The sequence below is a fragment of the Poromitra crassiceps genome, assembly GCF_964638095.1.
Source record: "Poromitra crassiceps genome assembly, chromosome: 25".
NCBI classification, from domain to species: domain Eukaryota; kingdom Metazoa; phylum Chordata; class Actinopteri; order Beryciformes; family Melamphaidae; genus Poromitra; species Poromitra crassiceps.
Genome location: NC_139649.1, coordinates 15,273,811 through 15,288,810, shown reverse-complemented (window position 1 = coordinate 15,288,810; position 15,000 = coordinate 15,273,811). Strand labels below are relative to the sequence as shown.

Sequence of the window (15,000 nt, the reverse complement as noted above, 5' to 3'; positions counted from 1 at the left end):
ATGCCTTAAAAAGGTTAATAACTTTGTTTTGGAAAACAAAACATGCTACACCCACACAGTCACAGCTGATTGCATAATCAGAACGTGACCCAATGTGTCAGCAGGTCTAGCTATCTCCCTATAAACACACACACGCACACACACACACACACGCGCGCACACACACACACACACACACACACGTGCCAACACATGTCTTTTTTCCATTGCAAATGGTGTCATCAGGAGTGAGAATAAGCGGTGCTGTGAGTGAAGGCTGTGCAGCCTTCCCTCACGATGCAGTGTGCTGGTTGGCTAGCAGAATACTAATGCTAAGCTGGAGGGGATGCAGGGCTGCCAGCCTGTGCAGAAGCATGACCTTGGGCCAGTGGCACTGTGGGAAAACGGCCGTGGGTGGAAAAGAGAGATCAGACTGCCCCCTGGTGGTGGAATTGGGGAGAGTTCCTGCTCTGCCAATCGGACTGGGAGTTGCCGCGCGCTGGAGGTGGAGGGAGGGAGAGAGCGTTTCACCCTCCCCGCTTGAACTCAATATATCGTCTACCCCGAGACCCCCCCCCCCTCCCTCTCTGCAGTCTCTCCTTCTTCTTCCTCCCCCCTTTTTCCTCTATATCTCTTTTCACCCCCCTTTTTATGCCTCCTTTCTCTTACAGGAGGCCTTTTATTTCCATTCTCATTCCTCGTGTCGTCCCTTGATGCCTCTATCTAGGTCACAACAGGGACTTCCATCATGGAACCCAGCCACCCATGCGCCCCCCCCCCCCCCCCCCCCCCCCACACACACACACACACACAAACCGTCTTGTCACAATCACTATCAGTGGAGAATCCCCATTTAAATCTAACCCGATGCTGCCAGACAGTTTGTTTCACAGAACCATCTGGGAGGTCGAGCTTGGAAACCGGTTAAAAAGGTCAGGCACTTTAAAAAAAATACTAGTTGGCACGTGATTGGATAAACCATCTGTCTATCACCATCTATCACGGGCCAACTTCAACAATGTAGGACCGCCTCCTCCTTCCTCGGAGGCTGATTGGTCCGAACTACTGGCGGAGTCGAGTAAACATATAATACATAAACATAAAAGAGTCCAGCTGCCCCGCAAGGTGAACTTAAAGGCACACTATGCAGGAAGGTGAACTTAAAGGCACACTATGTAGGAAGGTGAACTTAAAGGCACACTATGCAGGAAGCAAGGTGAACTTAAAGGCACACTATGTAGGAAGGTGAACTTAAAGGCACACTATGTAGGAAGGTTAACTTAAAGGCACACTATGTAGGAAGGTTAACTTAAAGGCACACTATGCAGGAAGGTGAACTTAAAGGCACACTATGCAGGAAGGTGAACTTAAAGGCACACTATGCAGGAAGCAAGGTGAACTTAAAGGCACACTATGTAGGAAGGTTAACTTAAAGGCACACTATGTAGGAAGGTTAACTTAAAGGCACACTATGTAGGAAGGTGAACTTAAAGGCACACTATGCAGGAAGCAAGGTGAACTTAAAGGCACACTATGTAGGAAGGTTAACTTAAAGGCACACTATGTAGGAAGGTTAACTTAAAGGCACACTATGCAGGAAGGTGAACTTAAAGGCACACTATGCAGGAAGGTGAACTTAAAGGCACACTATGCAGGAAGGTTAACTTAAAGGCACACTATGTAGGAAGCAAGGTGAACTTAAAGGCACACTATGCAGGAAGGTGAACTTAAAGGCACACTATGCAGGAAGGTGAACTTAAAGGCACACTATGTAGGAAGCAAGGTGAACTTAAAGGCACACTATGCAGGAAGGTGAACTTAAAGGCACACTATGCAGGAAGGTGAACTTAAAGGCACACTATGTAGGAAGGTGAACTTAAAGGCACACTATGCAGGAAGCAAGGTGAACTTAAAGGCACACTATGCAGGAAGCAAGGTGAACTTAAAGGCACACTATGCAGGAAGCAAGGTGAACTTAAAGGCACACTATGCAGGAAGCAAGGTGAACTTAAAGGCACACTATGCAGGAAGCAAGGTGAACTTAAAGGCACACTATGCAGGAAGCAAGGTGAACTTAAAGGCACACTATGTAGGAAGGTTAACTTAAAGGCACACTATGCAGGAAGCAAGGTGAACTTAAAGGCACACTATGTAGGAAGGTGAACTTAAAGGCACACTATGCAGGAAGGTGAACTTAAAGGCACACTATGCAGGAAGCAAGGTGAACTTAAAGGCACACTATGTAGGAAGGTGAACTTAAAGGCACACTATGCAGGAAGCAAGGTGAACTTAAAGGCACACTATGTAGGAAGCAAGGTGAACTTAAAGGCACACTATGTAGGAAGCAAGGTGAACTTAAAGGCACACTATGCAGGAAGCAAGGTGAACTTAAAGGCACACTATGCAGGAAGCAAGGTGAACTTAAAGGCACACTATGCAGGAAGCAAGGTGAACTTAAAGGCACACTATGTAGGAAGCAAGGTGAACTTAAAGGCACACTATGTAGGAAGGTGAACTTAAAGGCACACTATGTAGGAAGGTGAACTTAAAGGCACACTATGCAGGAAGCAAGGTGAACTTAAAGGCACACTATGTAGGAAGGTGAACTTAAAGGCACACTATGCAGGAAGCAAGGTGAACTTAAAGGCACACTATGCAGGAAGGTGAACTTAAAGGCACACTATGCAGGAAGGTGAACTTAAAGGCACACTATGTAGGAAGGTGAACTTAAAGGCACACTATGTAGGAAGGTGAACTTAAAGGCACACTATGCAGGAAGCAAGGTGAACTTAAAGGCACACTATGCAGGAAGGTGAACTTAAAGGCACACTATGCAGGAAGCAAGGTGAACTTAAAGGCACACTATGCAGGAAGGTGAACTTAAAGGCACACTATGCAGGAAGGTGAACTTAAAGGCACACTATGTAGGAAGCAAGGTGAACTTAAAGGCACACTATGCAGGAAGGTGAACTTAAAGGCACACTATGTAGGAAGGTGAACTTAAAGGCACACTATGTAGGAAGGTGAACTTAAAGGCACACTATGCAGGAAGGTGAACTTAAAGGCACACTATGCAGGAAGCAAGGTGAACTTAAAGGCACACTATGCAGGAAGGTGAACTTAAAGGCACACTATGCAGGAAGGTTAACTTAAAGGCACACTATGTAGGAAGGTGAACTTAAAGGCACACTATGCAGGAAGGTGAACTTAAAGGCACACTATGCAGGAAGGTGAACTTAAAGGCACACTATGTAGGAAGGTGAACTTAAAGGCACACTATGCAGGAAGCAAGGTGAACTTAAAGGCACACTATGCAGGAAGCAAGGTGAACTTAAAGGCACACTATGCAGGAAGCAAGGTGAACTTAAAGGCACACTATGCAGGAAGCAAGGTGAACTTAAAGGCACACTATGCAGGAAGCAAGGTGAACTTAAAGGCACACTATGCAGGAAGCAAGGTGAACTTAAAGGCACACTATGTAGGAAGGTTAACTTAAAGGCACACTATGCAGGAAGCAAGGTGAACTTAAAGGCACACTATGTAGGAAGGTGAACTTAAAGGCACACTATGCAGGAAGGTGAACTTAAAGGCACACTATGCAGGAAGCAAGGTGAACTTAAAGGCACACTATGTAGGAAGGTGAACTTAAAGGCACACTATGCAGGAAGCAAGGTGAACTTAAAGGCACACTATGTAGGAAGCAAGGTGAACTTAAAGGCACACTATGTAGGAAGCAAGGTGAACTTAAAGGCACACTATGCAGGAAGCAAGGTGAACTTAAAGGCACACTATGCAGGAAGCAAGGTGAACTTAAAGGCACACTATGCAGGAAGCAAGGTGAACTTAAAGGCACACTATGTAGGAAGGTGAACTTAAAGGCACACTATGTAGGAAGGTGAACTTAAAGGCACACTATGCAGGAAGCAAGGTGAACTTAAAGGCACACTATGTAGGAAGGTGAACTTAAAGGCACACTATGCAGGAAGCAAGGTGAACTTAAAGGCACACTATGCAGGAAGGTGAACTTAAAGGCACACTATGCAGGAAGGTGAACTTAAAGGCACACTATGTAGGAAGGTGAACTTAAAGGCACACTATGTAGGAAGGTGAACTTAAAGGCACACTATGCAGGAAGCAAGGTGAACTTAAAGGCACACTATGCAGGAAGGTGAACTTAAAGGCACACTATGCAGGAAGCAAGGTGAACTTAAAGGCACACTATGCAGGAAGGTGAACTTAAAGGCACACTATGTAGGAAGGTGAACTTAAAGGCACACTATGTAGGAAGGTGAACTTAAAGGCACACTATGCAGGAAGGTGAACTTAAAGGCACACTATGTAGGAAGGTGAACTTAAAGGCACACTATGCAGGAAGGTGAACTTAAAGGCACACTATGTAGGAAGCAAGGTGAACTTAAAGGCACACTATGCAGGAAGGTGAACTTAAAGGCACACTATGCAGGAAGGTGAACTTAAAGGCACACTATGTAGGAAGGTGAACTTAAAGGCACACTATGTAGGAAGGTGAACTTAAAGGCACACTATGCAGGAAGGTGAACTTAAAGGCACACTATGCAGGAAGCAAGGTGAACTTAAAGGCACACTATGCAGGAAGGTGAACTTAAAGGCACACTATGTAGGAAGGTGAACTTAAAGGCACACTATGTAGGAAGGTGAACTTAAAGGCACACTATGCAGGAAGCAAGGTGAACTTAAAGGCACACTATGCAGGAAGGTGAACTTAAAGGCACACTATGCAGGAAGCAAGGTGAACTTAAAGGCACACTATGCAGGAAGGTGAACTTAAAGGCACACTATGCAGGAAGGTGAACTTAAAGGCACACTATGTAGGAAGGTGAACTTAAAGGCACACTATGCAGGAAGGTGAACTTAAAGGCACACTATGTAGGAAGGTGAACTTAAAGGCACACTATGCAGGAAGGTGAACTTAAAGGCACACTATGTAGGAAGCAAGGTGAACTTAAAGGCACACTATGCAGGAAGGTGAACTTAAAGGCACACTATGCAGGAAGGTGAACTTAAAGGCACACTATGTAGGAAGGTGAACTTAAAGGCACACTATGTAGGAAGGTGAACTTAAAGGCACACTATGCAGGAAGGTGAACTTAAAGGCACACTATGCAGGAAGCAAGGTGAACTTAAAGGCACACTATGCAGGAAGGTGAACTTAAAGGCACACTATGTAGGAAGGTGAACTTAAAGGCACACTATGTAGGAAGGTGAACTTAAAGGCACACTATGCAGGAAGGTGAACTTAAAGGCACACTATGCAGGAAGCAAGGTGAACTTAAAGGCACACTATGCAGGAAGGTGAACTTAAAGGCACACTATGCAGGAAGCAAGGTGAACTTATAGGCACACTATGCAGGAAGGTGAACTTAAAGGCACACTATGCATGAAGCGGCTGCTGTTTGTAAACATACAGCATTCAAAGTTGGCCCCTCCTCCACGAGCAAGAGCGAGAGCGAGCGGTGGTCGAGCGAGTTCCAGAGTGAATGAAGAGAGAGAGTGGTGGTGGCCGCAACAAAGCCGGCGAATCAGGGGAATAAAATGTTATTTTCAGAATTTTTTCACAGCAGTTATGTTCTAAAGCACACTCACACCTCCGCACAACCCTTCAAACACCCACACCTCCGCACAACCCTTCAAACACCCACACCTCCGCACATCCCTTCAGAAAGGCGGCGCATTGTCACATTTAGTTTGAATGCAGTCGGCTATGGCTCTGCTCTGCACACAGCCTGTCTGTCTGCACACAGACAGGCTGTGTGCAGACAGACAGGCTGTGTGCAGACAGACAGGCTGTGAATGTGTGCAGACAGACAGGCTGTGTCTGCACACAGACAGGCTGTGTCTGCACACATTCACAGCATGTCTGTCTGTCTGCACACAGCCTGTCTGCACACAGCCTGTCTGTCTGCAGACACAGCCTGTCTGTCTGTCTGCACACAGCCTGTCTGTCTGCACACATTCACAGCCTGTCTGTCTGTCTGTACACAGCAGAGGAGAGAGACGGAGAAGCAAACACTGAATCAATCACATCAAAAAACACAGCCATCGTCAGTAGCCCAAAGGCTGCAGCCCAGAAAAGTCCCTAGCACAGCAAAATGATCAGAAAATACAGGCCTGGGTCTCTGCATAGTAATACAGCACCACACACTGCTAGTGGCTCCTAAGTGATGCTTGAGAAGGATTATTTTTATGCATCTATACAGAAATATGCAAGGCATATCATAATGCATAGACTGAGCACATATGGATAATGGTGTTAGCGTAAGAGCTCATCATAATATCATAATAACCCTCATTAATACAGGAGGTGTGAAAAGTCTAGAATCAGCTGACTGAATCCGCTCCATTTTGCTTCCTGACGCTTCCAGGAAGTTTATTGGGTGAAAGTCTTGAAGCAGCAGAGTCTTACTGATGCCCATACAGTCATGGTGATCGCGACATGCTCTGCCTGACAGCCTGACGAGGGCGTAGCAGCCTCGGTTCTCCTCTGTCAACTTTCTTGTTGGAGCACAATTGAAGGGACTCAGTTCTCAGTCTCTATCCACTTCACTCAACTAGAGACGGAGAACTTTCTCCCAGCTTTCCTGGTTCAAACTGGGTGGAAACAATTTGAGACTTAAAAAAAACCTGTATCGCAGAACCAACCCAGAGTTTTTAGGGCATGCAGAAGGGGCGGTGACATGCGGAAGTCGAGTGCTTCTAAACAGATACGTAATTAAATAATGTGACGTTGCTCGGGACACCCATTTTCAATGTTTTAAAAAGTTCTCTCCGTGTTAGAAAGTGATTCTCTGTGTCTCCAGTTTGTTTCACTACGGAGGATAACGGGGGAGAAAGCGTCATTTCCGGTAACGTGTCAAAGGGGCAGACAATAACACAAAACATATAGTCAACATATAGTCATCTAAAAACTGTAGCGAAAAATCCCATCTCAAACATACAGTAGTATACATTAGACATCTATAAATATGGTACATCAAAAACCTATCCTAAAATTGTCGCCGTTCTCGCCACCGTTCAAACAACTATTTTTGACAAGTTCCCAGACGATTGGGAGACAGAGCTCTCCAATCGTCTGGCAGCCATGACTAAGCGAGAAGGGATTTTGAGCACAGCCTGGCCATGGAGACGGCCAGACAGCCTGACCATGGAGACAGCCTGGCCATGGAGACAGCCTGGCCATGGAGACAGCCTGGCCATGGCGACAGCCTGGCCATGGAGACAGTCTGGCCATGCAGACAGCCTGGCCATGGAGACAGCCTGGCCATGCAGACAGCCTGGTCATGCAGACAGCCTGGCCATGGAGACAGCCTGGCCATGGAGAGAGCCTGGCCATGGAGACAGCCTGGCCATGGAGACAGCCTGGCCATGGAGACAGGCCGCTACAAACAATCATGGCTCCACAAAGAACAGCACTTCTGCCAGCTGTGCAAGGAAGACAAAGTGGAGACAGAGCTGCACAGAATGCATAAAACTCCACCCAGTTCCAACCAAATAACTTTCTGACATGGGAAAAAAAAGTTGAAAAGCCTTTAAGTCATTGGTGTGTTCAAGGAACAGGTGAGTTAGTGGGCCTGATATTCTGTTTGTACAGTAGAGTACTTTAGTGTTGTGTTATAGCAGTTGATCTGGGTATGCTTTGTCAGATACAAATTTACACTTAGCGTAGCAGCGGTCGTACGGTTTTTGGCACATTCTGTACAAGAGTGACTGATTTCCACGCCATTCGTAACTTGTCCGAGATCCTGTATTTATTCATCAGACGCTGTTGAAACCACTGTTGAGATGCTTGCGAGAAAAAATCTCGTGTGATTTACTAAATCTTCCGAAGCCATCAATTCAAGACCATGAATCAACCCAGAGAGCCAACTCTCCACAGCTTCAGAGAAGAAATACACCCAAATCTGACAGAGCGGCGCCTCCCTATAAAGCTGTCGGTTGTGTGTCGACCTCCGCTGCAGCCGAGTAGCACTTCCTGTAAAGTAAAACGTCTTTAAAACATCTTTATTCAGAATATGAATGAATGAATGGTTTATTTTCGGTCATAGGTTATAATGAACCACAAACAAATGTAACAATTTGTGTGAATATTATACAGCAAGAGAACATCATCATACCTGTACAGACCATTTCACACAAATACAATTTATACAGTCAATGACCGAAAAAAGGAATAGGCTGAAGCCAAGGCTTATTTTTTGCCTATCCTGTATAATCCATTAGAAAAACCCAGAATATCTGCAGCAAAATAAAGAATAGAAAGAAAGACAGAATTTACTGTAAGTTATAATCCTGAATTATTTTACTTTTTAAGGCTTTTTTAAACCTCAACAATGATGTACACAATTTCAAATCATCACAAAGGCTATTCCATAGTTTAACTCCCAAAACTGAAACACATCGAGATTTGACATTAATTCTTGCTTTGCCTGTTTTAAAAATGCATAACCCTCTTAAATTATAATTTCCTTCTCTTATATGAGAAGAGGATTGAGGGAGTTCTGTGGCAATTCACAGCTAAGGTGTTAAGTTGACGTTAAGTTAGTTGAATTTTCACAATAATAACTTTGTGTAAGGTGATACATGAAGCATCTTAGCATCAATAAGTCATCACTACAGTCATTTTGAGACATTATTCATACAAACAGACGAGACCATCGCAGAGAAGATTGTCAGCCTCTACTACAGCTCTACAGTGCATTTTACATTGTGTACTGTTTTGCTACAAATTACAGCACATAGATATTGCTTTATGGCACAAAACAGGAAGAAGTGCTGTTTTCCCAGAGCAAGTTGGGCTAAACATTTGTCTTTCGGCAGCAGCAATGGCAGATGGTGGAAGGCCGATGGAAAAATCACTTCCAACAAGTTGAACCTCTTCAGGGACAGGGAGGGGGACAGGAAGTGTTTCTGGGAAATGTAGTGCTGATTTTGAGAAACACTCACATCATGAGGGGCATCTGGGTAGTGTAGAGGTAAAAGCACTCGCCTACCACCACGGAGACCTGCCGTTTCTCAAAGTCAAGCAAGGATCCTCATCTTCCGGCGGGCTCCGTCATCGGAGCCCGCCGGAGTTCTGTTCCAATGTCCCAATCCTACAAAGGACTGTTCCAATGTCTGAATCCTACAAAAGACTGTTCCAATGTCCCAATCCTGCAAAGGACTGCGTCCTCAGAAGAGAGACATTTCGAAGATGCCCATGTGTGTACTCAGCACACGTGAAGTACCCACAATTCGATGTGCAAGGATGAAATGATTGCTGCCAGCTGAGTCTTTTAGAAATGACAATCAAGCAAAACATCGCCAGCTGTGCAATATACACATTTAAATGCAAGTAGCTATATTTTGTCATTTGTGAATATGTTATCACTGTAGTGTGCCAGCGGTGCCAGCAAACATTTTAATGCCAAATTGTTTATTAATAAGCTCGAAACTTCAGTGAAATCAGAAATCTGACGGTGGGATTTTTTTTAGTTGTATCATTTATTTGGATAGGGACAGTTACACATGCATATAACACTGAGCAAGAAACGTCTGATGTCATGTGTCACAACATTATGTAGCCAAGCTAATTTGCAATGCCCGTCCCTAGATGCACCTGTTAACCCGGGACCATGACGCTATCACGCACTCGCTAGCCTGATGACGCTATCACGCACTCGCTAGCCTGATGACGCTATCACGCACTCGCTAGCCTGGGACCATGACGCTATCACGCACTCGCTAGCCTGTTCCAAATGTTTGCTCTTCCAATGTGAGGAAGGACTCTTGCCTACAGAGGTAGGGTGTGACTAGGAAGGAGAAGTCCTGCGGTGGAAGGATCATTGAGAAATGGTGCTGGGTTCAATTCCCTTCCGTACTTCCGGCTTGGTCAGACGTTCCTACAGACACAGTTGGAGAGTCCTGCTGGTTGCTGCACTAGTGCCTCCTCTGTTCGGGGGAGACTGGGGGAATAGCGTGATCCTCCCATGTGCTATGTCCTGCCAGTGCGACTGCACATGTATTGGAGGAAGCATGTGCTAGCTAGTCTACAGCTCTCCCCAGATCGGCAGAGGGGGTGGAGCTACAACCGGGACAGCAGGGGCAATTGGCCAAGTACATTCGGGGAGAAAATGGGAGAAGAATCTGGGGTTGGGGGTCGAGGGAGAAACAATCACACTAACAATACCACCAATCATCTGCACCGTGGTCTCATTTGTTTACAGTACCTATGGTAGCCATGGAAGCGCTATTCATTTGGCAACGATACGTTGTTGTTTAAAAATGACACAAGTAGCACCTTTAATTAGATGCTGCTGAGTAAGGAACAGACACGATTAGTAGAAAATGATTGTTCGAGTGATTCGTCTCACCTCGGACGACTGACCCAAGTGTACTTCTCGGAAACCACTGATGTAAAAACCAACCAACCAACCAACCAGGGAAATCAAAGGAGAGTGATTTTGATGTTAGTGATTTTGATGTCAGTGATTTTGATGTCAGTGATTTTGTCCCTGTGTTCCAGGAGGCCGTCATCTCCCCCGTGTCCCCCGATGTGCTCTACCTGTTCCGAGTCCAGTCCATCTGCAAGAACGACATGCGCAGCGATTTCAGCCAGAGCATGCTTTTCCGTGGTATGACACACGCACGCACGCGCGCACAGACACACACACGCACGCACGCACGCACGCACGCACGCACGCACGCACACACACACACACACACACACACACACACACACACACACGCACACACACACAGACACACACACACACACACACGCGCCTCAGGTGCTTAAAAATCCCCCCCCCCACACACATTATCGCCATCATAACTGCCAATATGAGCATCAGTATCTCTTATACACATCATTGCCAGCTGCTCTTGATGTTTTCCTGACAGTTTAGTTCATTCAAACCGCATCGTTAATATCTGCATGTTGGAGGAGATACCTTCAAGCTCTCGTACTGACTGCTCTAAATTGGGGGGGATGGCTGTTTTATGTCACCTTGATTTGAAACTGAGTCTGTGTTAGGGATATCAACCCGCTCAGCTCTTTGAACATCGTTGGTATTATCTCCTATCTTGTATTACCTCCTCCCCTATGGGCCGTTATGCATTGTACGTGTGTAGCACACAGATTACAAATACAATGTTCTCACAATGTACACAAACATCATGAAACTACATTAAATGTAATGCCACGTCGTTAACTATGCAGCTGACCCATAAAGTGCATTTGATAATAATGACCCTGCACACACAAGATGCTGCTGCTGATGCGCTCATGATGCCTTGTGAGCACTGAGCACCACGTCAGGTTCACTGCTTATTAATAATAATATATATTATATAATATATATATATATTATATATTATATATTATATATATATAATATATAATATATATAATAATGACCCTGCACACACACTGAGCACCACGTCAGGTTCACTGCTTATTAATAATAATATATATAATATATATATATTATATATATATATATATTATATATATATAATATATAATATATATAATAATGACCCTGCACACACACTGAGCACCACGTCAGGTTCACTGCTTGTTTCCCCTCCTGCGTCTCACTGTGGACTGTCCCCACTTTGCCTTTCAGCCAACACCACCAGGATCTTTGAGGGAACGAGGATCGTGAAAACTGGAATGGTAAGGGAGGCAGAGGTGAATCTCTAACTTGTCTTTACACTTTTTATCCACCAGAGAGCAGTATGTGTCCTGTCTGGATGAGCATGTCAGCATGACTAATATTGGTAACTGTAGTGTGTTTTTGGGGGGCGGAATACGGTAAAAATACAGATACTTGGAATACTAGCTGGTGATTACTTGGATTATTCAAATATGAAACTAGATATTGACAATGTGATACTTATAATCTGTAAATTCCAAATTTAAGTTATTGGCATGAATGTTACAACAACAATATTGCCAATGCATTAAGCATCAATGTAAGAAAATAAGTAATACAGTACACATCAATACATATTACACAAGAATACACGTTAATGAATACAACATTGAAATTGATACATACAATTATATACAGTATGTACTCACATTTATTTGTGTATGAGTGCCCATGCCACCTATGTCTCTCTCTCTCTCTCTCTCTCTCTCTCTCTCTCAGCCGACGGTGTCTCCGGCCTCCTCGGCCGACATGGCTCCCATCTCCTCGGGCTCGTCCACCTGGACCTCCTCGGGCCTCCCCTTCTCCTTCGTCTCCATGGCGACGGGCATGGGGCCGTCCTCCAGCGGCAGCCAGGCCAGCGTGGCGTCCGTGGTGACCAGCACCCTGCTGGCCGGCCTGGGCTTCAGCGGCGGTGTCATCTCCTCCTTCCCCAGCTCCGTCTGGCCCACGCGGGCGCCCGCCCGCAGTCCCACCCCTGCCTCCTCCAGCGCCCGCGGCTCACGCCAGGGTGCAGAGCCCACCGAGCCCAGCAAAGAGGCCACCACCGCTGGGGCCGCCGCGACGACCGCCGCCAAAGACAACGCCGAGACCGGGGGCGAGGATGGGGAGAAGGGCAAAGGTTGGTTTGTTTGTTGGTTTGTTTGTTTGTTTATTCGGATCCCCATTAGCCATTACTCAAGGCAACAGCTACTCTTGCTGGGGTCCACATAGAACACCAAATCCAAGATGAAATGAAATAGAGAAATAACAATAGGCAAATTTAAAATCATAAAGAAAAAGAAAAAGAAAACATAAAACTCAGTAACATGGTGAAAACAACTAAACCAAAAGTGCCATCTCTGCTCCGACACTTGAGAGGCTCATAGTAATCTGCTTATACATGTTACAATACTTATCAATACTTATATCACCATCATTTAATTTATTATACTTTTATAATAACACCACAATAGTGCAACAACCAACGTTACAATATCATACATTAGCATAACACACTAAACTATCCTATTTATCATAGCATCATTTATAATCTATCTAATCATCACTAATATCTTTCACAATATAGCCCTACCCTAATATATGACGGATTTCATTACAATAATCTGATGATACACCATACCATACTTATTATATACACTATAACTAATTTATTATACCGTTATACTATCAAGACAAAAAATCACTAGTACCACATCACAATAATATAATAACATAACTCTAATAAACTATACTATTTATTATACTGTCGTTCAGGTGAAGACGAGGAAGGGGAAAGAGAAGGAGAGGACAAGGACGAAGAGGAGGAAGAAGATGAAAAAGAGAAGAAGGAGAAGAAAGGAGCAGGAGGTGCGGGCGAGGCGGAGAGGCGGGGCAACGGCACGGCGGTGAAAGAGCCGCCCGGCGAAACGCCCGCCTCCACTGCCAAAGAGAAAGAACGGACAGAGTTAAGCCGCACGACCACAGCGCCACCTAGCGTGGCGGAAGACCAACTGGAGGGGCATACCCAGAGTCCACCTGACTCTAACCCCACCACCACCACCACAGAGGCAGCCAATGAGACGGCTGAGTTCCCGGCGCCCGACGGCCCCTCGGAGACACTCAGACCCGGTACAGTGGGGGACAAGAGCCACTGGCCTTTCTCCATCCATACTGGTGAGACAACTAATTCACAACTTTATACCATTCTATTCTATTCTATTCTATTCTATTCTATTCTATTCTATTCTATTCTATTCTAGACCAGTGATTCCCAAACTGTGGGCCGTGGAGGTACTGCAGGTGGGCCACGAGTGGTCTGCCAACACTCATTTTTTTGCAGGCAATCAAATGGCTGTAGCAGGGTCAGTTTTAAAGCTACAGTGGAGATCCTGTTATCAGAAGAAACTAGAAGACGTCCATTGTTTTATAATCGTTTCCGTCCTGTTTCATCCATTGCATAATATTCTCGCTTGTCGGGAAGGAGGGTAAATAACGCTCCAAACATAGATTAGGGAAAACTATTTCAAAGGGGTCCCTTGACCTCTCAACTCAATTTATATGAATGTACCCACCAGTCTCCCCTTTACAGATAAGGTATGATTTTTTCACAGCCTAAATAGCATTAATAGCTTGTGGGTTGATTTCTTGTTGTTGCTCATCACATTTTGTCTCAACAAATGTGTTATGCATGCAAATACTTCTGATGAGTAAGGGGGGGGGGGAATGTTGGCAATCTGCTTTTGGGCATTTTCCCGAAATGTTTTTGTATGTGGATAGATTATGTGGATGGATTATTAATTTCCCTGCCCAAATTCCAACTGTTCTAACTGTTAGCTACAGACTCTTCTGACTTTGGGTGTGAGGTTGAATCTCCCTGATGTTTCCTCTAGCCATCTTGGTGCACCCTGCTCTTTCACCTGTCAACCAAGCACAAGCAGTGCTAAGGATAGTGGAAAGCAAACATCAAGCAAAACTTGCTAGAAGTCTATTTGGAAGCCCAAGCTAAAAACTAAATCCACGTCACGGAACCAGTGTTCAGACTCTGGTACAGGACAGAGACTCTGGTACAGGACAGAGACTCTGGTACAAGACAGACTCTGGTACAGGGCAGACTCTGGTACAGGACAGACTCTGGTACAGGACAGACTCTGGTACAGGACAGACTCTTGTACAGGACAGACTCTGGTACAGGACAGACTCTGGTACAGGACAGACTCTGGTACAAGACAGACTCTGGTACAGGGCAGACTCTATTACAGGGCAGACTCTGGTACAGGACAGACTCTGGTACAGGGCAGACTCTAGTACAGGGCAGACTCTAGTACAGGGCAGACTCTGGTACAGGACAGACTCTGGTACAGGGCAGACTCTGGTACAGGACAGAGACTCTGGTACAGGACAGAGACTCTGGTACAAGACAGACTCTGGTACAGGGCAGACTCTGGTACAGGGCAGACTCTGGTACAGGACAGACTCTGGTACAGGACAGACTCTGGTACAGGGCAGACTCTGGTACAGAACAGACTCTGGTACAGGACAGACTCAGGTACAGGACAGACTCTGGTACAGGGCAGACTCTGGTACAGGACAG

The 15,000-nt window shown here is 45.4% G+C and overlaps 1 protein-coding gene across 1 annotated transcript in view; it reads left to right on the top strand.

The window, feature by feature from the left end:
• LOC310798173 (receptor-type tyrosine-protein phosphatase gamma-like) overlaps nucleotides 1-15,000 on the top strand; it is a gene marked incomplete at both ends in the record, with an annotated part of 532,970 nt that overhangs the window by 472,129 nt on the left and 45,841 nt on the right. The window contains 4 exons of the mRNA XM_083660647.1: nucleotides 10,517-10,625; nucleotides 11,622-11,671; nucleotides 12,150-12,549; nucleotides 13,185-13,583. Coding sequence (XP_083516773.1) covers nucleotides 10,517-10,625; nucleotides 11,622-11,671; nucleotides 12,150-12,549; nucleotides 13,185-13,583 — 958 coding nt within the window. The remainder of the gene's footprint in view (nucleotides 1-10,516; nucleotides 10,626-11,621; nucleotides 11,672-12,149; nucleotides 12,550-13,184; nucleotides 13,584-15,000) is intronic.